Below are 27982 nucleotides of genomic sequence, written 5' to 3' on the forward strand. Positions count from 1 at the left end.
CTGTGTTTATTGTACATGCAGCCATGCAAGCGGAAAAAAAGTCAAATCACCTTTAAGGCTGAACTTTGCCAAGATCACTTCCTGCCAACGCAACAGTCAAACTGAGATAATGGAGCTGACGAGGCTTCTATCCAGCATTTAATCTTTCTGTGTGCCTAATGCCAAGTTGGCAGGCTTTATTTAAACACCAACATGGAAGTCATGTGGCTGCACTGATTGTTAGTATCATACGCGATGCAATTAATCTGTCTAAATGTTTATTATTTTAATTGTCCTGTATCCAAATTGAAAATCCTGCTCCATCTGACAATAAATGGTCTTATAATCTGTGACTATAAAATCACTGCATTCGTCTTCTATTACTATTTAAATAATCTGGTTTGTGTCTGTGTTTCTCCTTCACTGCCAGCAGGAATTAATTATCCTGGGATTGACTATGACAGAAAATTCAGCACATATCGCAGGAGGTTTGGTGTTGTGTGGTGGTCTCCTGCACACTGGGTGGTGCTAGTTGACCATCAGTGAAGCCTGTGTTGTCCACCTCAAGTTTCCAGAAAAAAATGAAAACACAAGTCAGTGTCTCGGTTGCGTGTAGTACCTTTTGTCTGCTAAAATGTGAGTTCTTTTTGTTCGGATGCCAAATGCAAGAAAAAAACCTTGGCGGTGACTGATTCAAAGTTTCCATTAATGTCACTGTGCGGTCTGGTATCAGCCCATTTTCATAGTTTGTCACGTCGGCACATAATTATCAGTCATGATGCACTTGGCAGATTCCCAGTAAAGTCTGGAAACTTACATGACCTAATTAAAACAGTGAGTCACTCTATGACCCAATGCACCCACTTCCTGGCATGTTTGGTGGTTAGCTGGTGGCACCGAAGTTAAACAAGTTCTTCCTTGGTGTAAGCAACATGTCTGTCCATCACTCAGTTAAAACAGCCTTTCAGAAAAAATAAACCCAATTTTATTTCCAGAAAACAGGCCGAAAATGTCATACATTAATTGACACCATAAAAAAAGACCAAAACCTTCTTTGTTGGAATAGAAAAGTATATCCTGAAGTCAACATCACAAGAACTAACAGAAATAAGAGCACCTGCAGGTCAACTGTGTGGGAAAGTTTTGTTGGGCTTATTAGATCTGATACAGACTGGATTGGGAATGTTCTGCAAAAAGATAAAACAAAAGCTCAAATGGCATCTCCTAAACCTTTGTTCAAAGGTAGAGTTAGCAATATGATATTGCAACTAATAATCTTTGAAGAAAAATTGAATGCTAAAAAGACATCTTAAGCGCAAATAATGGATGTTTATCCCAGAATTGTACTTGTACATGTCACATTTTAATTAAACATTGAATCACTGAGTCTACCTTTATGCATCCACTCTTCAGCCTGTCCACAGACCTCCAACTCTCCTCACTCCATACCAAACCACACCAGTCCGCTCATCCACCTCCATTCTAACTCAGCCTGATGATCTCAAACCTGTTGGGCTTCTTCTCTTTCAGGGGCTGAGGCAGACGCTCGCCCTGCCCCTCACCTGTCTCCCTCACCACCTCCTGCGCCTCATTGTCTGTCCCCCCTTGCCCTCCCTGTCCCGTATCCGTCCCTCCAGTTTGTCTATCCTTAGGACATTCCCCGTTGTAGGTCTTGACGTAATCCTCGACCCGCCAGCCCCTGAACTCCTGCGGCTCAGAGCAGATCAGGCCAGTGTAGAAGACGCCGGGGTGGTGCTTGAGCCAGTAGATCAGGTAGTGGATGTTGTAGTCGCAGATCCAGGGGTTGTTCTCCAGCGAGAGCTTCCGTAGGAAGTAGAGGTCCTCCAGTACGCCGTACTGGAAGTAATGGAGGCTGTTGTTGGACAAGTCGAGCTCACGGAGGTACAGCAGGCCTGCAAATGCAGCTGGGAGGAGAAAAAAAGTAGAAAGACGTAAATTTAATTTATCAAGCTGCTTTCTAAACACGAAAAAGTTTACACTTCCAGTTGCTTATTTACTCATCCAGCACATGTGGAGCAACACCAGCATTCACTTCAAATATCCCAATATTCTCTCTCCTTATTGCTCTTCTTTTGGTTTCCACCAACTCCTGAGAGCTGATAAATGCTGCACTTTATTCACAGGCTAGTTTCTAACTCTGTCTGACGTTTTGTGCCTGAGAGGTAACATACAGCGAGTTTATCAGTGCTTCTACACTGAAAACGCTGCATCAGGAAGCTACACTGATGAGAACTGTGAGAGTCAATCAAAACCGTTCATTCATTTGATCCAGTCTCACAAAAAACGTAGTGCTGCTTTAATGATTTCGGTTTATTTCGAGAGCATTAAATGTGTCACCCTGTCACCTTTCATTTTTGGGGTCATGTAAGTTACGTCTAAGTTACATCTTAACGCAGTCTGTAACTCAGTGTTCATATTCATATTCATGCTGCTGTCCAATAAAACATGGGGGAATAGGTATGCCCAAAATGTAAACTTTTCAGAAAAAGCAGCAATGTATTTTGAGCCCACTGACTCTGAAAGTGATTCAGAACGTTTCCAGAGCCTGCAGAGTGATCATTCAAATCAAGGGAGAGCATGGTAATTTGCAGGATTGCAGTTGCAATTGCAGTTGTTTGCACTGAGCATTAACAAAAGAAGGGGTTATTCAAGGGAATATCAATCAAACTGTTGTTGGTTTATTCATTTGAAGAATGGCTTTTAATGAACTGAAAACCCACTGCTGTCTGGAGGATGCTGCAAGCTTTCCTAAAAAATCAGTTGCAGTTGCCACATTAAATACAATACGTTAAACAGGTGCACCTAAAAGCAGTTAACCTGAACTGTCATCATTTTGACAAGACAGTTACAATTATTTCTGTCTCTTATACGTCTCCCCTTACATAGATGTGAGTCATTAGTGACTTTGAGCTGACCCCACAATCAACAACATCTTAACTTGAGTCAAAAAGGTGACTGCTGACGTCCTTAAAAGGTTCCAGACATTGTTAGCAGTGCAGGCTGCTTCACGCTGTCCACTAGCCTCGGGCCTAGCTTTGATCTTTAGAAAGAGGAGAGGGGGGAAGAAGACGAATGGAGCGTGTGAAACATATAGAGGTAGATAAATAACAGTGAGAATAGAGACATCACTGGGACTAAAATCTTTCCGAAATCCATTTTCAATAATTGGAACAGGTGAGTGACTGTTACTGCAGTCTCATCCTTTAGCCTTAAAGATGACACAGATATGGAGAACTATAGGAGAGGGAGGAATGGAGGGATGAAGGATGCTACTGTTCATTTGCTCTGTTTGGAAGGCCAGCGTGGTCTACTTTCATCGTATTTTCCAAGGCACTGAAATAAACTGAAGCAATATGCCCTGAATTCTATTCCGTTTGCAGATGTCATCCTAATAGCTGAAGGAAGCTTATTATTCTACTCTTGGACTGTATAAAATCTGCATGAAATGACCGTATTCTTGCCACTTTCATGCATTTTCCCTCCCTATAGTAGAACACCCATGACTATCAGTAGTTGTGTGAGTCCGTTGGTCATGAGACTTTCTGCCACTGTGCTGAAATGTGGAAAGCTGTCACATAGTTGTCTCGAAGCCATAAATGAACTTCAGGTTTGAAAGGGCACACAATGTTTGATGGTGCTGCGTCCATGTTGACGCAAAAGTTTGGCATTCTGGGAAATACGCTGATTCACTTTCATGCCAAGTTAGATGAGAAGATTGACACCACTCTTGAATCGGTCCGTTAAAATATAAAGCTACAGCCAGCAGTCGGTTAGCTTAGCTTAGCATAAGCACTTGAAACAAGGGGAAACAGCTAGGCCGGCTCTGTCGAACACTAACAAAATCCACCTACCAGCACATCTAAAGCTAGTTAATTATCATATCTGGTTTATTAAATCCAGACTAAAACTGAACTAACTCTGCCAGAACGTGAATAAGTGCATTTTCCAAAACATTAAACTATTCCTTTGGTGACCGCAGTTCCTTTAGCCAGTAGGTGTGACTTGTCACTTCTTCCATAATTGTTCTCTACATCTGCTGTTCATTCCAAAGCATCCTTATCTCACCATGCTTTGAGACTACAGTCAGTCTTTCATTGCGGTGTAAATGCAAGCAAAGAGCGCTACATCATACCCTAATCCCCAAGTGTCTTAATCAGCACTCCCGCCACGGCCGCAGATCCATACAATTTAACACCCACTGAGGCTTTAAACCCGCCATCAGTGTTTCCAGCTTTAATGTACGTGCATTAACATTCACAAAGCAGCAGACGAACCGGCACGAAAACACAACCCTCGTCCAACTTCAGCAGAGGCGATAAATTTAGACTTGCCCCACTCTGGGCTGATCTTGGCAACAAGTCTCCATAACAAATAAACACAATTTCAAAGACCATAACTGCAGATGTCACCGTTGCATAAGTCCACTATTTCATATTTGCCTGCTGCTTCATTGGTACTTTACTTACAGCGACACAAACGAGCTGCAGGCGAGAGGTATCTTCTCCGTGGACTTTTAGAATGTGAAGAAATACTTCAGATGGGTGGGGTCCCCACATTGTGATGATTCCTGAAGAGTCAAGTTAATAGTCCTGGGAACTTGGGCGCTAAATTGACCTTAAAATACATTGTACTTTCCTGTGACTGTCCAAATGACTGTTTTAGGGTTCGTCCTGCAAGGAAAAAAACCACAACATTCTGGCACAAACATGGTCCAAAACCAACAATGAAAGCAAACAAAGTGTGCCAGAGCCTTTGTCTCGTCTTTTCATTCATGTTTCCCCCTCAAACTGGTCATCCGCCACACGAAGCACACAAACAAACAACCTCATGAGAGTTATTGTAAACACGCATTATTTTATTGCAAATGTGAATCTGATTATAGAGGGAGAAACCGCGATTGAGACCATATGTCACTGGCTATCACGGGCTCTCAGAATTGCACAGGATTCATTCTTCAGTTCCCAAATGGTCTTAGACACACTGGGGCGAGCTACAGAGAGAGACTGTTTACACGCATTGCAGAGTAATGAAGAAAATGACAAGTTTTTTTTTTCTTTAAGGATTTCCCTCCTGGGCTTGAAGACATGAGCCCAGACATCATTAGCCCAGAGAGAGTAATGAGTCTGCACCTTTTTTTTTTATAGCGCTCCTCTAGCGCTGAGGCAGAATAGGCGTTCATCACAGATGTTCTGCTTCAGTGAAAACGATCTTTTGAACACAAAATTGCCCTGATGAAAGAGCAAATAGTTTCTTAGTCCTTTCATTGATCTCGAGTCATAGCAGTCATATATTTGGTTATTTGCATAGTTAAATGTGTCACATTTGTACCTCTGAATCTTTCCTGGTGTGTTGAACGATAGCGCAACCAATCTCAGTGGGTTAATCAGCTTTCTAGTGAATCGCACCAGCATGTCTGACTGTCTTGAACAGTACTTGGCATAGTCGTGTAATAGCATTGAATTGTCATTATCAGTACTTCTGCAGGACCTTCGGTTTGCAAGCAGTATTTCATAAGGCCCCTGGTTCACACATGTCGTCGGCACATGTGTTTCCTCTGATTACAAGTGCGTCTGCTCTGTGTTTTTGGTGTGTGCGCGCTCAGAAGGTTGCGCTGCTGATGTGAATGTAGCTTCGTACACGTGAGCTCCTTGCACACTGTATAGACGATGCATGTCAACCTGGTCTGTCTCTGAGCGCTCATCACCAGAAGCATTTGTCAGAGTCTTATGAGCAGATCAAAGAGTGGTATTTCACTTTGCGAAATCATCCAGTAATTCTTGGAGAAAAAAAGGTTTTAAGAGATTTTAACAAACTTTTTTTGTTACATATTTTGTTGACTCCTGATTTTTATCTTGTAACCCCTCGTCGGGGTCTTTATGTTGGGAGCCACTAGTCTAACCCATGTTAAGGTTGATTTCAACAGTTTCACCAGTGAACTGTGAGATGTGAGAGACGCAAATGTAATGTTTAAACTGTTCCTTTTGAGAGGAGCTATGTTTGAGGAACTCTCTTTGATGACTTCAATTAACGCCAGCCAATCAGAAACAAGCATCTTAGTGGCCAGATGTATGTGCTCAGGTGTGCGAGAGGGCTGTTGTGTTACCTGTGTCTATACGGCGCAGGCTGTTGCTGCTGAGGTTGAGCAGCTTGAGGTCTTTGGACAGCAGGAACTGTTTGGGCCTGAGATGTGTGATGCTGTTCCTGGACAGATCCATCTTCACTATGTCAGATGGCAGGTCAGCTGGGATGTTATTCAAATCTGCCAAGAAGGAACGACAAAGACACATTAAGCTGGGTGCGACTGGGTTTATGCAAAGATTTTAAACAGAGAAAACGATACACCCAACAGAACAAATAAAGACTCATTGCTGTATTCCTGCCAACAGCTTTGAGGCTAATGTGCAGAGCAGAGTCACCAGGAGAGCTGGAAGCCCAATCTGTCTGCTGTCCTCATGCATTTTCAAGATGTCTGTGGGTTGTGTGCAACCTTTAACCTTTTCAAGATGGAGTCAAGTGTGACAGCAAACAATTTTTCACTTCTGTGCCAGGAGGAGTGTTTTCACTTCACTTCTCTTCCAGTGTTTCCAGCCTCACGCACACACATTTCCACCCATGTACGAGTGTCTTTGAAGGCTCTAATGTACGAAACAGTGATTCCCACATATTCCCATTTCGACAGCAGATCCTCTATGGAGTTCTAAATCAAAGTCCCGTGCTGAGGCACGTTTCACAAATGCTAACGTAAAGTTAGCGACAAATCTTTATTTTAACCATCCCTTCAGCACATTTTGTCCCACAGCGAAAGAGCTGAGGCTTAAATGTAGATACATGAAACGTCTCCACAGACAATAAATAGATCCAGAATCATGCTTCAAGTTCTACTTTGGGAGTCAGGATCAAAGCTTTTTGAAGTCAGAAAATGCATTTTAATATATTTCGAATGAGTTTTGTAGTTCCCATCACAAGACTTGTTTCACCTGTCTGTAAAAAGGGGAATCCCCTAAATTGGTGATCACATCTGCCGCGCCAACCGTGGCGTGGTTTAAAACTGAGCAGGTGGCCCCTGCAACCTGTATCATCAAAAATGATCATGAGTGAGTGGTCTTAAAGCAGTTTGCAAAATGGATGCAGATGAAAGGGAAACACAAGTATGTTTAGGCACTGAATACTGACTGAGATCTAATCAAACAATGTTTATGTTAACATAAAATGAGTGCTTTATATTAGAAATGAAAAAAAAAACGACATACATGTGGTAGAGCATTTGCGCGTGCATGCATGCAGACTTGTTTCCTGCATGTATTTATTTACATGGACTGTATAATTTGCCAAGAAGAATGCTAATGGACACTTTTACAGTGCAGATGCTGTCGGCTTTATGCACACACTTTACTGCCACAGATGTTGTAGCTGTTATTATCATGGAGGCACGGTGCCGTAAATCATCAGTGACTGGAAGAAAATATAATTACACACACACACACACACACAGGACGCACATCTACAGCATGCATACAGATGTAGCCGCTGCACTCAGGAAATGTAATTATTATTGTTCAGTGATGGCGATCGAGTGTGCAGCAGGCAGAGACATTTTCAAAGGCAGAAACAGACTACGGAATCGCTTCAGTTGCACAAGCGATCAGCCGTCCACAATGAGAACTTGAAGTCTACAGGGAATCCCACCCTGCCTTAGGTGTACATGTGTCTGCAACTTGGTCCAAGCAGATTTTCAAGATTAGAAAAAGATGGAAATTTGCTGGAAGTCTGACATCAGCCTCGAATTCCCAGGCTCAATTGTGAGAAATGAGACTTCAACCTTTTGGAGCCAAAAACAAATCCTCTCTGAGAAATGCATCTGTGGTCTTCTGTGTTTTACAGTGAATGAGGATAATCTCCCACACTGTGTGTTGACAGCGGTGACAAAAGACTGGAGAAGTCTGTGACCAGTAGGACTTGAGTTCCTCTGGGAAAGAAAGTAGAAAAAAAGCTGAGCCAAAGATTGAAAGAGGGCTATTACCTTGCTTATTATCTTGATGTGCTATTTTAGGGCATCCCTCGCTCGTTTGGAATTGCTTCCTGGAGCTAAATGCGTGTTTCAGGAAGTTGGGCATTTTTATCCGGAGCCTTTGTGATTTTTAATGGAGCAAATCTTTTAGATAAAGTGTGGCTGTTGTCCTTCTTTTAACTTGTGTGTGCCTCCTCAGTGCAACTGCCGAATGGAGAAACACACAGAGAGAGGGAGAACATGTCAGAAAAAGTCATTCATTCATAACTGGGTTTGGACTGCGATTTTAGCTGAATCTGCTAGAGTCATCATACACATGTGAACATCTGTCCCTGGACTTTTCTGTCCAAAAAATAAGAAATAAAAAAAGTACTTTGCGACTACCTGAGCAACTCTCTCCCTTTCTGGAAAATCCAAGTTTCGTATGATACCAACTGTAACCACTTTATGTCAAAGTGCCAGGTTGGAATTACTTTCTGCAGCAATTAAGTTAGCAATTTGCCAAAACATCCTATAAAGGTTTAACTCTAGTTAAACACATGTAGGCCATGCATTTGTACGACACATAGATGATGCATTGCAGTAAATTTACAGCAGGGTTTACATATCTTACTTAAATAAATAGAGCTAAGTTATTTCCATGATTTAATAAGAGTGCAGAACATTATCATCTATAATCTGGACATTATAATCTGGACATTATCTATGTATCCTACTCCATAGAGTTTGAGTTACCACTGCTGATTAATTATATGTGCATGCAGTGCAAAGGAAAAAATCTTTATAAAATATGCCGCAGCTACGCTATTATTCATTTCTGCAGAAGGTGAATTATAGAGCGACTCTTGCATTTATGTCATTTCTGCATCAATACTGATTCCCATTGGAGCAGGTGCTGCAATGTGTTTTATACTGTTTGGACAGTAGAAAGGGAAGCAGTTAATTTTTTTACAGCATTGACATGAATACTCTGGGGTCAACTGTGCATGGTGCAGTGAATTTTTGCGGTTTGGACCCAAGCCCCAGGCTTGACAGAGGGAGCAATTTCTTGAAATGTTTTCAGAGCACTAGATGTGCTGCATGGTAACATGTGAAATAGGAACTGAACGTGTTTCATGTGAAGTCACCTCATTTGCTTAACTGGATAAATTATATAACCCAAGACCAGATGTAAAGTGGTAGCAGAGGAATTATTCTGGATATAGTTGCTTGCCAAACATGAGTGTATATGTAGCTACACTACTAATCATCCCCAAGCCCTGGCTGAAACAAAAACATGCAAAAACATGCTAACAAAGGAAAAAAGAACAAAGGTCTTTTCTATTGTTACCATTGAAAAGGAAAGGTGCAATAACCTCTCATCATCCCCTATAATCTGCTCCCCCCTCTTATTCTATGCTCTGAATTTTGCATGCGGATGTTTTACATAATATGCCTACCTTTCTGTCATCATTCATACATAAGATATAGAAGCAGAGCTAAAGCCTTTTCTAAACATGCTGACAACTCTGTTTATAGGATATGTCTTTTACAACGACCAGATTAGCGCTGGCGGTCATGTCCTCCCTTACAATGATGGTCTCCAGGGTTTAAGTCATGCTGCAATTTTTTAGAGAGGTTTATTGTCTGATTGCTTTAACTCACAGTGAGAACAGGATGCAATAGTGAAGGTTTCTGTGTTTGAGTGAGCGTCTTTCCAGACGAGCGTGCGTGAAAGCGACAGGTAGTTTGTGTCCTCTAGGGCAGCGGCGTCCTTGGAAACAAATTCAGGCCTGGACTTGTCCGCTGGGACCATGCTGGGTCCTAGAACATTAAGGCAGTACGCTTTCATGCACTCAGTCCAGTAAACAGACAGATTTATAGATTTGCAGATGGCCTCTACACCACTGCTTGAGAGTAAACAAGACCCAAGCTTTGCACTTAATGATAGTATGTATGTTAAAACATACACGCCTGCATTACCCACAATGCAACTCAACTGTTGACTGTTTGGTCAGAGATTTGGGTGTGTTATAGTAGTAGCGGCTAATGTAGCCTCAAGCTGCAACAGAGGTTCATTTCTCTCTAACTCCACACCCCCAGAATTTATTCATTTTTATAATTTGTACTCTGCAGCCCCAGCTGCCATCACTTTGGGGCAATGAGGAATAGTCCTCATACAGTTATTTTTTTACCTATGCAAAGGTAGTTCAGAAAACATGGAAGCAGACTTTGGTGTGTATAAGCTGTGTAGTAACAGCTTTGTTTACAGAGTTACAAAAAAGTGAAGGTCACCGCCAAATTCCTTATTATAAAACAACAATTGGTTTCGGGGGTATTTTTAGTATCTCATGGTCTGTTCTCACAGTTTTTTTTGGTGACCTTTTCACCTCAGTGTGAAAAACTTTGGGAAACTCCGAACCCCAGAAGTTGAACATTAGTTCAGTTTCATAACAGCTGTATGGTTCCCAGTGTGGACAGGACCTTCACACTACTGCAGGAAAACTTCTTGGCGCCTGGCAGGGTCTCCAGCTACTGTCCCCTTTTCTCACTCATATTATGGAGTATTCATTTTTTTCTGCTGACGAATTGCCCGCTGTCTATGATCCAGGCAGTCCAAGTCCCAACATAATATCATGCATGTGGGCGTGTGTGTGACTGGGAAGCAGCCAACTCACCATATACATGAGTCACCCACTCAACTGGCCCGAAGTTTATATGGAGGATTTATGTTGCCTTTGAAACCAATGATTTTTTGACCTTTTGAGCACAGTCAGGGTCCCGATGTAGGCCAAAACTATCAATACTACCTGGTGATTGGTTTCTGAGCAACACCATGAGACACGTGCAAAAAACCCACTGAAATGACTGAAAGCCCATAGGGAGATCAATATTTATAAAGTTTTACAGTAATACATCTGGCAAAAATCTACTACCTTACATATACAATATCCAGAATAAGGAAGCTTTATTCAGTCATATATATACCATGTTTTATGCTAACACTACTTGTTTTACGCTAACGCTAGTTTGTTTATGCTAATGCTACTTTTTGTTATGCGAGTTGCTCTTTTTTAAGAAAAAACGCTACCTGTGTGAGCAGAGCTTCTGTGCTTTCAAGCCGTGCTGCTTGTCGGTGGTTTGGGACAGGTTATCTCCGTGTCCTGTAGAGCTAACTTTTTTGTCGTCAAAGTTAGCATTAGAACAGCTAATAGCTGCCCTTTCTAACTACGGTTGCATGTGGAATGCTAGCTAGCCAGAATTGGCAGATGTCTACGAAAATTAGCTTTACGCTAACTCTGGAACAGTATGGTAGCATGTTCAGTTTTGTACATAGTCCTTCACAAATAAAGTAAATAAATCAATATGTGTATTTACGTTATGTTCTGTAGACCTTGTGTAGTTTATGTTAGCATTATAACTGCTAATAGCTGCTATTTCCGACTAGAATTGCATGTGGCTTGTTAGCTAGCCAGAACCAGCAGATGTCTATAAAAATTAGCTTTGAGCTAACACTGGTACATGGTCCCTCCCAAGTAAAGTTAATAAATAAATATGTGTCCATTGTATAAAAGGGACTTAAACAGAAATAAATTAAAGGCACAAGTTGATATTACTACTCTAAAGTCCACGTCCCATCTTTGAGATTCACAGCCTCCAGAACTCCGATATTAACTCTAACCGCTCTGTACAGGATCGATCTCCAGAGAGGCTGATGTGGAGCCTGAAATCTGCTGTGGTTCACCTCAGAGAAACGGCCGTCAAACCAGAGTGAGGGAGACATGGAGACAGGGAGAAAAACTGGGGAGAGTGAGCTAGACAAGAGGGAAAATATAGGGTTTGGAGACAGAGAGATCAGATTATGTTTCCACTCTGCTCTGGGTTGACTAATTCCTGCTCCCCGCTTGCTTTCCACTGCCATGTTGAAGAAAACCCTCTTCCATATTTGTTGTCTCTCCACACACTCATGTTTGTTTTCACTTTACTTTCATTTAACTACTCTGTGTTTTTGAACAGTGTCATTCTGATGATAGTTGTCGATTCCGCATGTGGGTTATGGTCTATCTAATTAGTTTTTTAAGCTGCCAGTCCTGCTGTTGCAGTTGTTCCTGTGCGAGGCTGTGCAAAATGGGCCAACATTATCAACTAACGTCATGGTAGTGTCCTGTAGAAAAACCCTGTGTCAAAATCAATTTTTCCAAGCTTTATTACTTTAGTTTTGTGCTCACATCATACATATTCCTAATATTAAATCTGTAATCAAATTACCACAAACTTAACACAAATTAAATGATCATGATACACATTCCTGCCATTGGTATCATGCTATTCCAGTAATGGACAGTTTGTGGTGGTAACGCACAGAGAAATGCAGCAGAACAACAACAAGGGCAAAGAGGATGACGCTAAATGCAAGCTAGTAAATATACAAAAACATGGGACTTGCCTGCAGTAAATGCATTCAGTATGTTTCAGCAAGTACCTACAACGCATTTTGGTTAGCTACACTGATGCAAGCATCACCTTTCTTTTACTTTACAAGAAAAGAAAATACGATTAGAGCACTGGAGCATTGTTTACACTTGATTTAATGGGGACTTGGAGCCAATAGGTCACAGAAGTCAGTAACCAAGAGCAAATTTTTGGTCCTGTGGTCCCCAAACAATGTCCCTGTCGGAGGGACAGGCACTGTGTTATGCAACATGGAGAGAACAATGATATTCTGGTTTTCTAAAATCACTCTTCACTCTACTGAATATTAAACAATAAAATTATCTACAAAAAAAATGCAATGCACTATGCGTGTGGATCTTATATTGTATTAGTTAACCGAAAGAGTTTAATGCTATATCATACCATAGCATACCAAACTCTGCCAGCATCTGCAAGTGTTTAGATTGTTGCCCAGACAAAGGGGAGGAGAAAATATAAAGTCTAATGATGTAATGTGCCAGTGATTGGATTTCCCATTGATTGACAGCTAATACAACCAATGCAACTAATGAAGACATTGGGGTTTGAATGCAGTGAAAACAACTGCATGAATACACTGGTATCAGCTTACATAACAACTATATGGCTGTCCTTACAACTCAAAAGTGCAGAAATATTGAATGTCGAGCAGAACAGCTGTAGTATATTAAGCAACATTCACACGTCGCGTATCGCTTTCATGGTGGGGCATGGTTTAGAGGGAGGCAGGATGTGGAGAGTTATTACCACACATTAAAAAAAAGAGGAGAAAGATGTGGCGAGATGGATGCGAGAAGTAGCCTGTGAAAAAAACAGAGAAACATTTCAGTGGTTCAGATAATGATTCGATTCAAAAGTCCTACAGTAGGAAAAAAATTAGGAAAGTATGCAAGAAGTGTCCTCGGGCATTTACACAAGACAGATGCTGCATTGTGTGGTTTTGGCTTGTCGATGCTCTGTGAAAGATTGCGCCTGTGAAGGGCATAAGCTCTCCATTTATAGATGCGTTCAATCACTCATTTAAATCTGGCCGCGCACTCGGCCTGAAACGTGGACACAAGACAATCTTTCAGCCCAGTGTGTTGACAGCGGATGCAGTTGGGCGTCAGAGGAGCCATGTTTTCCTGCTTTGAAGAAGAGAAAGATAAAAGGCGTTTGCGGGATGGAGAGAAAGGGGAGATGAGAGCGCAACTAAGAATAAAGAGCCCACATTAAAGTAGAAAAACAGCAACCTCTCTGCACAAATTCAGAGAGAGTCATCCCTGCCTCCAGCCTGTCTTTGAAAAGCAACACTGAAACAAAGTTTTTATGGAGCGCTGGAGAAGTTACAGGCTCTATGATAGCAGCCTCGTAGTGGCATTTTTACAGAGAGAGAGAACCAGATGTGAAAACTGGAGGAGCTGAGAGAAAGTTGGAGAGGCACTTGCTCCCCCCCCCCCCCCTCTTCTCCTTTTATTCTGACTGATGCCTGCTTGTTTTCATCTTTTCTGCGGTGTACCCACACCGACCCAAAGCTGAAAACACAAACAGATTGAGATACTGGTGGCTGTTAGGGTCTTCTAAAATATTTTGCAGAGAACAAATCTGCAGAAAATTGATGAGTGCATGGTTCAAATTACAACACAGCACAAAAGAGCTGGTGCTGTATTTGAAAAAAAAAAAATCATAAAAGTGCAGGACACCAACAACAGACCACACAAGAACACAAACACACCACAATCCAGCTCATCAAAATACCAAACTAAGAAAACATAATACACAATACAAGACAATCACAGCAAATACCCTGAAATGAAGTGAAACCTACTCAGTTTCCACAAACCTTTAACCAAAAGCTCCTGTGTGCCACTTTTGGGGGGAAAAAAAGCAAGAGTTTGAAATAACAGACCACGAGCAGCCTAGAACCAGCTCGTCCCCGATGAGGTGCAGACGCCCCAGGTGGCAGACTGAATAAAACAAACACAACTTTGCTTGCTCAGCCTGGTTGTAACCAAAACATTAGACAGCAAACTCGTGTCCAATTTCACGGGACAAGCAAGCGTGACTCTACACTGGAGAGAGCTCAGCAAACCGAACAAAATGTACCTTTTATGCAAGGTACTTCTCTGCCAGGCCAGTCTATTTGTCATTGATGCATTTGCCAGGAAAATAATTCGTCGTCACACGTGATAACCATTGAAAAAGTGGAACAGCTTCGGCTAACCACACAAAAACTTGGTTGATTTCACTTGAGTTCGGCTGCATATTAACAGTCTGTAATGCAGACAAAAGTAAGTGATAATTTGTTGGAGTTTATGCCACCCCTCATATTCAGTACACGTGTTTCCTCATTGATGTTCACCCAGCATGAGGATCACTACAGCATTCTTTTCCTAACAGGACTGAGGGTCTGCAGCCACGCTAGTGGCTCTGCTGGCTAGCATTTAACCTGTTTACCATGTCAGTTTAGCATGTACACATGCTATTTTTTGGCATACCAACCGACTTGCCAGCGTTGGCAGCGTTGCAGCTGCTTTGACACATGATTCAGTTCAGAATACAGTCAAACTGGTTGAGTGATATCAGTTATCCTGAATCAAAAACATGTCATTTGTACTTCAGATTAGCAGTCTCACCTTTGCTGCTGCAGTCCAGCAGTGGTTTGGGGAACATGTAGGTGTGGCACATGGACGTGGCCTCTGCCTTTACTTTGATTGGCGGAGGCCTCGGTCCCCCCCTGTCTCCGCCCGCAGGCCTGCTGTCCACCTGGTTGTCAGCCGTGCACAATAAGTCCACACTCAGCTTCCTGAGCTTCTGGCCTTTCAGTGACAGAGGTTCCGCACACTTGGCGTAGTTGCCCAGGTTGCGGTTGCTGGGCACCTGCAGGGTCCTGACCAGGCTGTCCAATGAGCAGTGGCAGCTCCAGGGGTTGTCGTAGACACGGAGGTAGGTAAGGCGGGGCAGAGGGAGCAGGACCTCCTCGGACGCTGTTCTCAGTCCGTTGTGCTGGAGGAGCAGGGTGGTGAGCTGGGACAGGCCGCTGAATGCTCCGTCCTCCACCATGGAGATGTCATTCTGCTGGAGGTCGAGGCTCTTCAGCTGGCTGAACTGGGAGAACATGTTGTCCCTCAAAACCTACAGGGGGAGATGTGAACTGTTGGTTTTTGTATAACTGCAGTCAAAAGACTTTTCTTGTTATGCATCTTGGTTTAAAATGTTTTACATTCATTCAATCTATTGTTAACATAAAAAGATAAATTGCAGCGTTAAAAGCAAATTGCAGGATAAATCTTTAATACTCAGATTGTAGATTTAATTAGTGCTTTTGAACATGTCATAATTTTATGCCAAATTCACCAGAGCCAAAGATACAACTAGAAATAAAATACATGCACTTTCCACATTCTTTCCTTAACTACTCATTCATTCACGAACCCAACTCCTTGAACTTGAAAGGGTGAAAGTAAACTTAATTATCGTCATTATTCAGCAATTTGAACAGTGTTTATAACTCATTCGTCTTTTCTTATTTATTACCTCGCTAGCAAACCATTTTGTTTTGTTCCTCTCAACACCTGCGACACACACATCCTGTGTGCTCACTCTGACATGCAAAAACTGCACACACACACACACGTAGCATAAAAATGTTTCTTTGATCTTGGCCCCAGATAAATGGTGCCCAGATGCTCATGGTATCAACAAGCTGGCTGAGTTAAGGGTCAGAGAGACCTGAGACACCAGCTCAAATAAAGATTAATGCATTTGTTATACAAAACTGCACCATTCTTGGAATCTGTTCATTATTGATAATAGTGTCTTATAATTGGACTGCAGCAGGTGGTCTATGTTTATTGTCTGGACATACCTGAATCTTGTTTCTAGCCAACAGCAGGTGGTGAATATCTTTGGGCCAGTCCTGCATCACAGTGGTCAGCTGCCTGTCCTGGCAGTCCAGGTACTTTTCTCCCGCCTCCATGTATTCCTTACACTCTTGAGTTTGACGTCTCATCACTCCGGCCCTGCCTCTGCCCCGCACACGGCCCCTCTCCGCAGCCCCTGACCGAGGGGGGCCTCTCCGGGGCTCAGCTGACCGCAGGAGCAGCAAGAGGAGGAGGGTGGCGAGGAGACGCATGGTGGGAGAGGAGAGGAGAGGAAGGGAGGCCTCTTGGTAATCAGGTCAACCTCGGGTAGACTGTTGTCGGATGATTGGTGTGGCGGGACACGGGAGGCCGGTCACAGCTGTGTGTATGAAGAGAAAAACAGGAAGAGAAAGAGAGGGAGAGGTGAATTTTCAAAGGTCTTCCATGCTGGTTCACACAAACTGACTCATGCTTTAGCCACTTAGCTGCCACTTCAGTCACTGCTTATGCTTTATAGGACAAAGTGGATCAGTGAGTGAAACCCTGTGTGGCTGATGCCACTCTAACTAATGATGCCATACAAAGGTTCATCATTTGCAACTCAAGTGATGCCTTGAATGCTGATGAGACAGAAATATAAGGGTACTTAAAGGTACATTAAACCTGTCAACGAAGTCCATCGGCCACAGATCTAAACTGCTGCTGCCAGATTGCAACGACCTTAATACCCCTCGTCTCATCCTGCCTTTGCAAGCTTGTAGGAGAACCTACAGCCGCAGCGAAACTTGCAAAAATGGCGAAATGCAACCTACAAAGACAGTGTTTGGTTTGTCCTTTCTGGGCTACTGTACAAACATGGCGGTGCAAAATGGCAGCCTCCGTGGAGGAGGACCTGCTCCCTCTGTAGATATAAAGAGCTCATTCTATGGTCAAGAAAACACAATTATTCTTATTTTCAGGCAATTCTGCACCATTGAAAACATACTTCTGCCCATAGAGCCTGCTAAATCTTACATACTGGTCCTTTAATGGTACAGGAACCATCAACATTTGAACATTTTCACACAACACTTAAACAAAAAGTGTATTGGTCAGAAACAGAAATCATGCACAGATAAAATATGAGAGACAATGATGTCATCAGAGCTGAAAAAAAAGGAGACTGAGCTGGAGAGACAAAAATAGTCATATATCTGAAAGCGAGATTTAAAGAAGTAATGAGAATCTGAATCATTTTGTTGACAAATATGATAAAATGTGCATGGTTGAGACATGCTGACAACTGAAATGGTAACACTGCACATGCTGAAAGAATTAAGGGAGAGGTAGAGCGAGAGGAAAGTGGGGAGAAAGGGAGAGGAAACAGGAAAAGGGGTTTTAGGGAAAAGACAGAGAGACATTTGTTCTGTGTTAACATGTTATGGGTTAAACTGTGGTTGTAGTAAAGTGCGGTTTTCTTTCCGGGATACCCCATGAATGTTTTCTAGCTTCAGCTAAACACAGACGCTTCTCTCACCATCTCGCCCTGCCATCCTTTTTATGCCTCTTCATTTAAGTGTCTCTACACGTCCCACCTCTCTCTTTCTTCCTTTATCTCTCTCTTTTCCTTCTGGTCTCTCCTTATTGGTTACATCCATCTACTTGCAGGATGTTTATCCCTCGCAAAAAAAGTACATCTGACATTCATGTTTTCTCATGTGAAATGTTGCGTTTAATATGTCTTAGATCCACATGTGCTTTTATCTGAACATGAACCAGGCCTGCAGATACGTTCCAAAAACGACTCATACATATGAGTTTTATCTGATCCGCCACTAATACAGTTAAGATTAGGCAACTAAAGTTACAATAGTCTTACTGTCACCTTGCCAGGAAACCAGCGGAGACTCCAAGAAGTTAATGCACCCGGCCAAGAACTAGTCCTGCATGTAACCGAGCATGCTAGCTGTTTCCCCCTTTTCCAACCCATCCGTCTTCCTTAGACCTCGTGTGGTGGAAGAACAACTTCACGCTATTTCCACTTCGGAGAGGATGCCAGGATACCAGAGGATGTTTGTCGATAAACTTTCTGTTCAAAGCAATAGTTTGAACTTTGTGGAAATATACTTATTTGTTTTCTGACAGAGCGATAGATTTCACGTCTTTACACTAAATAAAAAGCTAGCCGGTTAGCTTAGCAAGTAGTCTCAGAGAAGAAGCAGTAGTCTGGCACATGCCGCCACACATTGAAACGACAACTGATCATTTTTACTCTTTGGCTTTGTGCGGATTGAACAAAAAAGATTCAACATGTTATTTAGTTAACTTTAGAGATGCTGGAAGGCAGATTTTGTCACTGTTCCACAGAGCAGACCAGCTGTTTCCCTGTTTCCTGTCTTTATGCTAAGCTATCTGGCTGCGGACGGTAGGTTGGACACATATGAGAGAGGTATCAATCTTCTCACAGTTTTGTACAAACTTTTAAACTCACTGTTTTACTACTCCTTGTGTGTTTTTCTTTCTCTTCCTTGCAATCTTGCTGTTTTGCCATTTGTACAGCCAAACTGTGAAACTATCATCAGCCACAAAAATGGAAACTCCAGCGCTGGAGACATTAATATTTACGGCTTAATAGAGATGGCGATTGTCATTTTTTTGTCACTTGTTTTGGACACCCTGACTATGTAAATGTGTGCATTTGTGTGTGTGTGTGTGTGTGTGCATTTTATGAGTTAAAAAAAGTGAGTCATGGGTCCCTTGTGTGATTGGAGGCTAAAGGCAAGGCCCACAGGCCTGCCAAGACACCGTACACACACACACACACACACAGACTCAGATGTTCACGCTGACTCAGTCAAACTGTACCAAACCGCAGCCCCCTTACAGTCTTCCAGTGGAACAAGCCTGTCAATGCAGATGGTGTCGATCCATTGTGAATAACAGACTGGGCATGTTAGCGAGCTCCAGACAGAAACAGCTGGGAATGTATCTGGGGACACACTTTCCCGTCCACTGAGCCCATTCCCCTTCAACTGTTCAACTGTCCAGCTATCAATCGTCTCAAATGAAGCAAACGTGAAAGTTCGATTTCCATCTATGCAGTCGTCACATGCAATAATACACTCAGTCAGTGACTGTGTCTCGCTTTCTTCTTTCTCTATATTTATAGACAAGCATACCCTTATATATTTTTCTCTGTGTGTGTGTGTGTGTGTGTGTGTGTGTGTTTGTGTGTGTGTGTGTCTGTTCATTAGCGTGGGTACTGCACTGTGTTGCATGAATGTGCAGCTGACGAGAGACATGTTTCAACATAAGGACTGCCAGTCCAAACACCAGACCAGACTAGACCGAGAGAGCCTGAGAGGGGTCTTTAGTGGACACAGACACACCCCTCATCTCTGTGTCTAACTGCACTCAAGTCATTCAGTCTGGTGCATGGGGTTTATATACTGTACTGTGATCCAGCTGTACCTGTGTGGTTTAGTGGGTAAAGAATGGCACAAACAATGGTAGGTCCGGCTCAAAGCGAGCACACACTCAGGTACAGTGTAGCCTAATCCTCCAAAATAGACGTAATGTACAAAATATTGCGGATATACGGATATATTTCTGGAACTGTATTGGAGGGATGAGTCATTCTTCCCAAACATGTTACTTCTTTGTGTTTGCTTCTGCTGAATAACCTCACTTACATCCTGACATAATGAATAACATAAAATAAAGGGCATTTCATTTCCTGTCTGTCTTGTTCATCAATACCAGTACGACCCCTGGTTTCCAGCTGTAGTGGGTGGACACCACGCCTTGTTTTGGCCCAAAGATTAAAGGTGCCGGGTGAAATTTTCTTGTAAACAAACAAAAGTTTTGTTTACATTCAACGTTTCCTACAAAAACCCATTGTGCGTATCCTTGAGGCCTAACAGACATGCCAAATGCGTTTCCGCTCTCAAAAAACATTTGCAAAGTCTATTTTTAAAATTAATTTGAATACTGCACTGTTTATATTTGTGCTTTCTAGCTTGCTTTCTTCTGAACTTGTTGGCGCATTGAAATATTTAGCATTAGCATGAAATCACATGCATTGCCTGCATGTGCGTTGCACTACCAGTGGTCAAAACTCCACATAGCATCATTCATTTCAGGTTTTTTCATAATTTGTCACCTCTCTATACAGTTGAGTAAATAAATGGTACCTAACCATTGTACTTAATTAAAAAATTCAACAATGCCGCAATGACAGAGGCCAATTAATTTTATATGCTACTGTATTTCTAACACAGTACACCTGTTTGACATGCTGTTTCTCCATATTTGTCACTCAAAATATGAAATATGATGATAAAACTATTCACTTTCATTGCAAAAAGAGTTTTTTGCTACATCCCTCTATAGTCAGTGAATCAGCTTCAAACCACGATTGCTGCTCAGATCTTTTTCCCATCACAGCTGTTCATCAGGAACAGCCCAGCCCTTCTTCGAAAACTATATCCACAGACAGCCTGTAACATCCAAGTCACATTCCAGCCGGGACCATAACAAACCCACTCAGGCCAAACCGATCCCTGCGGTTCACCTCATGCCCATACCAGCCCGAATTAGCCCTCCGAGCCTGGTATTATTTCCCGCCTAAGCTCCTCCTGGTCAGTCTCTGGTCACCCAAAGAAGTCTCAAAGAAAAACTGTCTCCCATTTTCTGCAAACATCAAGCAGAAAGCCCTCAGGGTTTCGGTCAGCTACTCCCTCAGGGGGTATTGCTCTAAATGCCATGTAGACTGTTTTTTTTCTGCCACTGTCATCTGCACTGAACCAGAATAAAGTTTGGTCTAGACATTAAATGTGGTTGCAACGTGTCTCTCATTTTGGACCATGGAAAAAAGAAGAAAAAGAAGAGGCCTTTTGAAGCAAAGTGATTTGTTTGCTCCATGTGCATGCGCGTTAGCAGTGTAGTGTAATTTGGGTTGCTTAATAAAAAAAATATGAATGAAGCATACATAACCATAAAATATGTCAAATAAACCTCTGATGTACTGGATTATACTTAATTATCCTTGATTCATTCAACATTTATTTTGAGTCGTTTAGCCTACAATACAGCCGAGCAAGTGGCTATGCTAATCCAATTGCTCTCTTTCTCTGGAGTTGTTTTTAGCCATGCTAATGTCATGGCTGTAGCGATGGTGGTGAAGTCCCCTCAGCCCCAACTGTGCTATTTAGCAAATATTAGCGTTATAATACTAGATGCTAAACATAGTAAACACTGTACCTCCTTCACATCAGCTTGTTAGCGTTGTCATTGTGAGCATGCTAGCATGGGTGTATACTGTTCTTTTAATGGCAGTGATGCAATAAAGCTCCTAATACTACCTGACGTTTTATCATGTTCATGTATAACGTTGTTTTAAAGCCTGAAGCTAACGTTATTAGCTTTACGTCTCAGACCTGGAGGTGAGATGGGGCGCCGTTTGATCACATGCTGTGTTTTCATTGCCTGGGATCCAAACGAAACAGATGCTCAGATTGAAAATGCGAGATGCTTCTCCAAATCAAAGAGACTGTCCCATCAATCACAGGCTACTGTAGCCTTCAGCTAGGGCCATATTTGGCTAAAGGTTTTATCAGTGTGTTCACAGTTTAGTGAGGGTCCTGCATGCTCACAAAGTGTAGTTTAAAGGCCACAAGGTCACTCTGTTAATGGTAAGTTGCTTGGTTTTTATATTGGGTGCTGATTATGACACATTTTTATGTCTTGTTTCCATTCCTGGCTCAGTTTTCAATACTTTCACATTAGGTGGGTTTTACAGGGAGACCACAATCAGACGGCACTGCCAGTAAGCCATTCAGATAAATATACTTGTAACAGTGAGAGTATGATTATGTCATCAGCTGTGAGATTCAGTTAACAGCATGCACTGAACAAATACTTACTGTATCGTCGCGTCTGAAACTGCTGAGCAAATGGAAAAATCATCATTTGGTCATTTGTGTTAAATGGCCTTTCAAACCAAACAATTTACTGAGTGAGTCTTTTAGAGTAAAGGACAACAAGTACTCAGCACACGCATGCTCTCAATCAAAACAAACCACTGAATAAATGCTTTAGTCAGTGTGGAATTTGGTTTTCAGGGAATAGTGTGCAGGGAGTGTATGCTTATAACTCATCTCCAACTGAATATCATGTGTCTCCCTGTTGCACCAGCTTTTATCTGGAAGTAAAAACAACTCCTTCATTCTTTTGATGCTTGCGCTCCTTGCTCGGTGTTGTAATTTGACGGGATGAAGCCATAAATGTTGCTGCATGCACAGTAGCGCTCCACACACATCACATGCGTATAATGCAGAGTAGCGTTACATCATGAAGTGGAAAGTAAAATTTAACGGGTTTGGCGGGACTTCAGTGGCGACATTAGCCAAGGCAAGAGGAAGTTGCACTGCGAGGCCAACGGACCAAATGTCAAAGTGCAAATGTGTGTGAATGAAATAGGGAAACCTCCACATGGCGCACACACACATGTAGACACATATAAAAACTGTTAAACAGGATGCAGATACACACAAAGACATGCATATTGCAGGAGCCCATCCAGGGACAGTGAATGGAGTTAAGAAAAACAGACGCCAACACACAAAAGAGAGAGTGTGTGTCGGTGTATGTTTTCCAAGCTGTCTGTGGGCTCAAATGGGTCGTTTGGTCCCAGCAGACCGGAGGAAACACAGACAGGTCGGCCATCACAACCCACCTACGCCACAAGGAGGCGGTGAGCGTAGAGACGACATAAAGAGAAATACAGATGGAGGCAGTGCACACATGAAAACCACTTTTCAAACAGTGTTTCACACTGAAAAAACAGCCGAGGGAGAGGGTGAAAGACAGAGGGAAAGTCCTGAGGATGGGATTAACGTCTGGAGCGAACATGAACGAGGCAACAAATATCGTGATGTCAGCTAAAGGGAAATTCCACCTGGCGAAAGTTTGTTTGATTTCAGGTGACACCGCTTCTGTTAGGCCAGGAACACACAGGAAGATCATTCAAACCCTAACTAACTGGGGAAAGAGCCAACAGCACACATTAACAATACAGCAGACCATCCCAGATTCCACGTGTGGGTCAAAATACAGGATCCCCTTCAGATTTGTCCAGATTCCAGTCATAACAATCAAATGTTTCACGGAGATGTTTTGTTTCTGCCTGGTCTGAGGCTAAATCTAGTGGTGAAACATGAATCCCATAATCCCCCACCACTGCAGGGACAGCACAGAATCAGGCTAAAACATACATGTTCCTGTCTTAAAGCTGCAAAAATTAATATTTTTATATCAACAATGGATCAAATGACTACGTCTAGATAAAGGCAGCCCCTTGTCGGGAACAAGAGTCGTCAAACTGTGCTGTTCCCCCCAGCCTTACAGGGCATTTTAGCATATTTGAGCTCATTGTTTTGGTATTATGGCCCATAGCTTTACCTTATTGGTTCGCTCTGGCTGCACCGTGTTATCAGCAGCAGTATGCAGTTGTTTTTGGCAAGAAAGCTCTGATAAAACTGACTGTGCAAACTCAACAAGGCTGAGGAATAAGCAAGTCATGCGAAAACTACAAAAACCCTGAGCAAAAGCACAGTGTGACAGCCTCTCACCCACAAAGCCTTGAGGCTGCACAGTCTCTACCTGCAGTGGCTGCCTGCAGGCGCTCTCCATGCTCTAATAATATTGGACAGGCCTCTGGGGATGGAAAGAGTTCAGACCTCCAGAGGAAAGGGCTGAGAGACACAATGGCCACAGTGTTACAGAGAGAGAACAAGCAGGGGAGGCTGTAAAAGTCAGAACGAGCATTTTCTCCTTAGTTGCACCTAGAAAAATGCAGAAAATCAGTCGGTCAGTTGTAGAGTTTATGCGAGGGAAAAGAAAAACAGTGACAGGAGGGCATGAACAGCCAGCTAAAAGGTGAGCGTTTTTTCCTCCCTCAAGCCAGCGTCCCAGTCGGCTGACCTTACTTTGCTTCCTTTGGGCTGGATTTCCTATACGTGCATACACGCCTGTGGCTTGTTACCATGTAACAGACCCGCCAGCCGGCTATAACAAAGAAACAGAGAGGAGTGCAAGGAAAGAATGACAGACTGTGAGAATGTAAAGAGAAGGGGGGTGGGGGGGTGGGGGGGGAGTCTAACCACGAGCCTCGACTCCTAAACCAGAGGATGAGACAGGGACACAGACACACATATACTGTGTATGTACAGACAGAAGAGAGAGAGAGAGAGAGAGAGAGAGAGAGAGAGAGCCCTCACACATCCCTGAGAGCCTAATTGAAACCAGACATGCTCGTTTCTGCAGAGGAGGAGAGAGTTTAAAAACAGAAAATGTCTGTTTTTTCAGACAGAGGTCAGAGGTGGTGAACCCGCAGCTTTCAGCTGACGCGATGCAGGCGTCGGTGTGGTCTCCCCCCACTGATCTGACGGCGAAATCCTCATCCCACATCAGAAAACATTAAACACGGGATTACTGCGGAGCTGAAATGTGTCAGGTTTGTAAATTACGGGGCAGGAAAATGAGGAGTCAGGGAAGCGATTCATTTTCTTTGTTGCCTAACGCTCTACTGTGTTTTTCTTTTCTATCAAAAATCTTGAGTGTCCTGCAAAGTGCTTCATTAGAATGAGGGAGTTAACTGTCAGGAGACGTTTGACAGAGCTCAAACACACACACACACACATCAGCCAGCTATGTTGTTTGCTTTGTTTAGGCGGCAGATGCATCTGCACCTTAAAAAACACACACCCACTTGAAGCACAACACACACACGTACTGTACTTCACACATAATCCTCCCCCTCTCGCTCCTCCTACTACAAAGAGTTCCACTTAAACCTAACTGCAGCAAGCTGAAACAGCAGAAATTAAAGTAAGAGGGACTCGCGCGCGTATTGTAATCAGAGTAAACTTGCAAGTTAAGCTTTTTCTCTCGACCCCTCTTTTTTTTATTTTTTGTGGTGCAGGATTCCAGAGTGAAACCACTCGTCGCTCCGCTCTGCGCTGCATGAGTCTGGAATTTTACTGAAACTTAAACAGGGGCACATAGCTCCGTGTGCAGATGTACATACAGCTGCGTTCACACGCATGTAGATGCTTAAAAAAACACGAACTGTGCTCTATAAGATCTGGCTTCCTTTCAAGCATTTCCCCTTAAATTTTGGAAATCTCAGCAAAAATGAGCTGTCGGACAGAGCTCCTGAATCACAGCTCACACCAAAGAGCTGGCTGTGTGTTCAATGAACATGAGTCACTTGGTGGGCACGACTATCCAGAGTTCCTTACAGTAGAAAGGGTCCAAGTGCATGAATTAACCCTTCACTTTGTCAGAGGAGGTGCTCAGCTCTACCTACTGAGCTACACAGATCATCTTATCATGGTACCGTGCCTTGAAGCTATGTTGCATGGGACCACCGGCCAGTTACATAACAAAAGCAGCGAGGAAGCATCTAATAGTAGAAGTTGAATGCATGATTAATGTGCCACTGAGAGGAATCCCAGGGTGCAATGACCCTTTAGAAACTTGGCACAACTTCAACAGCTCCAGAGTTTAGTGGTCGCAAAAAAAGAGCTTACTTCAGCGATTCTGCAAATAGTCAGCAGGAACAAGACGCAAGTGAGATGAACACAGTCAGTCTTTCGCCTATTTTAAACAAGTGATAAAAAGTAAAAGCCAATGCAGCAACATAAAATCATGAATTGACACAAAGCTGCATGTCATTGCAAACACGCAGACCGTCCTGCGAGTAGCTCAGCTCTGTCCATTCATATCTTCACATGTTAGAAGTTTCATCATCACTTGGTAAGTTCTCAGCGGTGTTCATTCTTTGTCTGTGCAGACACTACCAGTGCGCGATGATGGCGAACGAACAAAGGAATAAGAAGAGGGGGAAGTCACACTATTAAAACTTTCACAAAAGATTAAAAAAAGAGGCAGAAATAATCCTTATGACATATTCTGCAAACTAATCACATTTCACATCAATATGAAAATAATGTGCTGCGGTCTTTTCTAAGCCTTCAGGGAATCAGATTTTATCGCCAAGAACTAAACTGCGGTGCCAAACAGAACTTGCCAAAAAAATCCTCTGGTGTATTGAATATTGTCAGGGAGGATTGGGGATTTGCCGTTGCTTTCAGATGAATAGTCTTTTGAGGGACAGACAGATCTGATGCACTTTGGTTACAATATGAAGGTTCTGGTCCTACCTGTGCAGGCAGAGAATCTGGCTCGGGCTCGTCCACAAGGACCTGCAGATCTCCGGTTGGTCCCGTGTCCCCGGCTCCTAATCCTGTCATGAGCGCTGCGTCTAAGCCAAGAAAATCTGCCTGGCTGCCTATAAACTTAGAGCCTGGAGTGAGGGACGAACAACTGGCTGCTTCTCCAATCTCTCTCTCTCTCTCTTTCTCTCTCTCTCTCTCTCTCCCTCTCTCTCTCTCTCTCTCTCTCTGTGTGTGTGTGTGTCTCTCTCCTTTGCTTTTCACCCACTCAGCTCGATCGTACTGAAAACATGAAGAGAGAGAGAGAGACTGTGAGCAAAGTAAAGCTGAGTCTCATAGGAGCCACATGGCTGCGTCTGGTTTAGCGTTACACACACATGCACACACACATACAGACAGACACACACACAAATGTGTAGGAGGGCTGCAACCCTGCACTGGTCCCCTCTGCTAAACCAATGGACCTCTTCCAGGATATGCTGCTAACTGGCCTGATCGACTGAAGGAAAGAGAGAGACTGGGCACCTTGGTGACGCAGAGGCACAACCACCACCACAAACACCCCTGTGCGTGTGTGTGTGTGTGTGTGTGTGTGTGTGTGTGTGTGTGTGTGTGTGTGTGCGTGTGTGTGTGTGTGTGTGTGTCAGGCAGTAGAAAGGAGACTCTTTTGAGACTCAAATCTGAGCAGGTTTGGTCCAAAATCACCTCCTTCCACTTTCAACATCTGCCTTTGATCGTCACTTCAGAGGAGGATCTCTCCTTTTGTTATTAGGCCTTGAACCATGTTACCATGCCTGTTGCAGGCAACATTTGTGGTTTCACAAGGGTTTGCTCCGCCCGTCATCTGGACTGCATCGCACTGGACTGGTGCAAGAGGCGGAACCAACCACTTATACGTTGTTTTATCCTGTCCTGCCACTTTGCACCATGGCTTTAGGGATAACAATGTCAGTCCACCACTTTGGTCCACACTGAAACATCTCAACAAGGATGTTTCCAGGAGCTTTTGTACAGGCATTCATCACCTTTGTAAGTTTTCATGATCCCCTGGCTTCACCACCAGTGTTTTACCAAGGGACATTGGGACATTTTACCATGTACCAAGTTCCTAAGTGGTGAAATCTGCACACTATTTTACACTTGATTTGTGTTTCATTGAATTAAATCCAAACTGAATACTTAGTTTTGCAGGTTTCTGTATGTCTACACTATGTATACACTATTACTATGAAGATGTACATAAACTGTTCTATCTATAGACTTCAATATTAGTAGAACAGACATACATGGTCCCCAGAGGATGTATACCAATGACTCTGATGATTCCCTGATGATGTAGCATCACCATGAGGTTAATATTTGTCATACTGAATGAAATATCTCAACTAATGGAAGGACTGCACATGACACCCAGGATGAATTGAAAACCTCACTGATCACTTCACTTTTCATCCTGTGCCATT

At 43.0% G+C, this 27982-nt stretch overlaps 1 protein-coding gene across 1 annotated transcript; it reads right to left on the reverse strand.

Annotated features, from left to right (window-relative positions):
• Positions 1 to 947: 947 nt before the first annotated feature.
• lrrc17 (leucine rich repeat containing 17) lies at positions 948 to 26835 on the reverse strand. The gene is made up of 5 exons (XM_041964141.1): positions 26508 to 26835; positions 16308 to 16681; positions 15076 to 15574; positions 6104 to 6259; positions 948 to 1904 (listed from the first exon to the last, which is right to left on the reverse strand). The coding sequence occupies exons 2-5, from the start codon at positions 16572 to 16574 to the stop codon at positions 1462 to 1464; spliced, it is 1365 nt and encodes a 454-aa protein (XP_041820075.1). The 5' UTR covers positions 16575 to 16681; positions 26508 to 26835; the 3' UTR covers positions 948 to 1461.
• Between the last annotated feature and the right edge of the window lie 1147 nt (positions 26836 to 27982).

Source organism: Chelmon rostratus, chromosome 22, assembly GCF_017976325.1.
Source record: "Chelmon rostratus isolate fCheRos1 chromosome 22, fCheRos1.pri, whole genome shotgun sequence".
NCBI classification, from domain to species: Eukaryota; Metazoa; Chordata; class Actinopteri; order Chaetodontiformes; family Chaetodontidae; genus Chelmon; species Chelmon rostratus.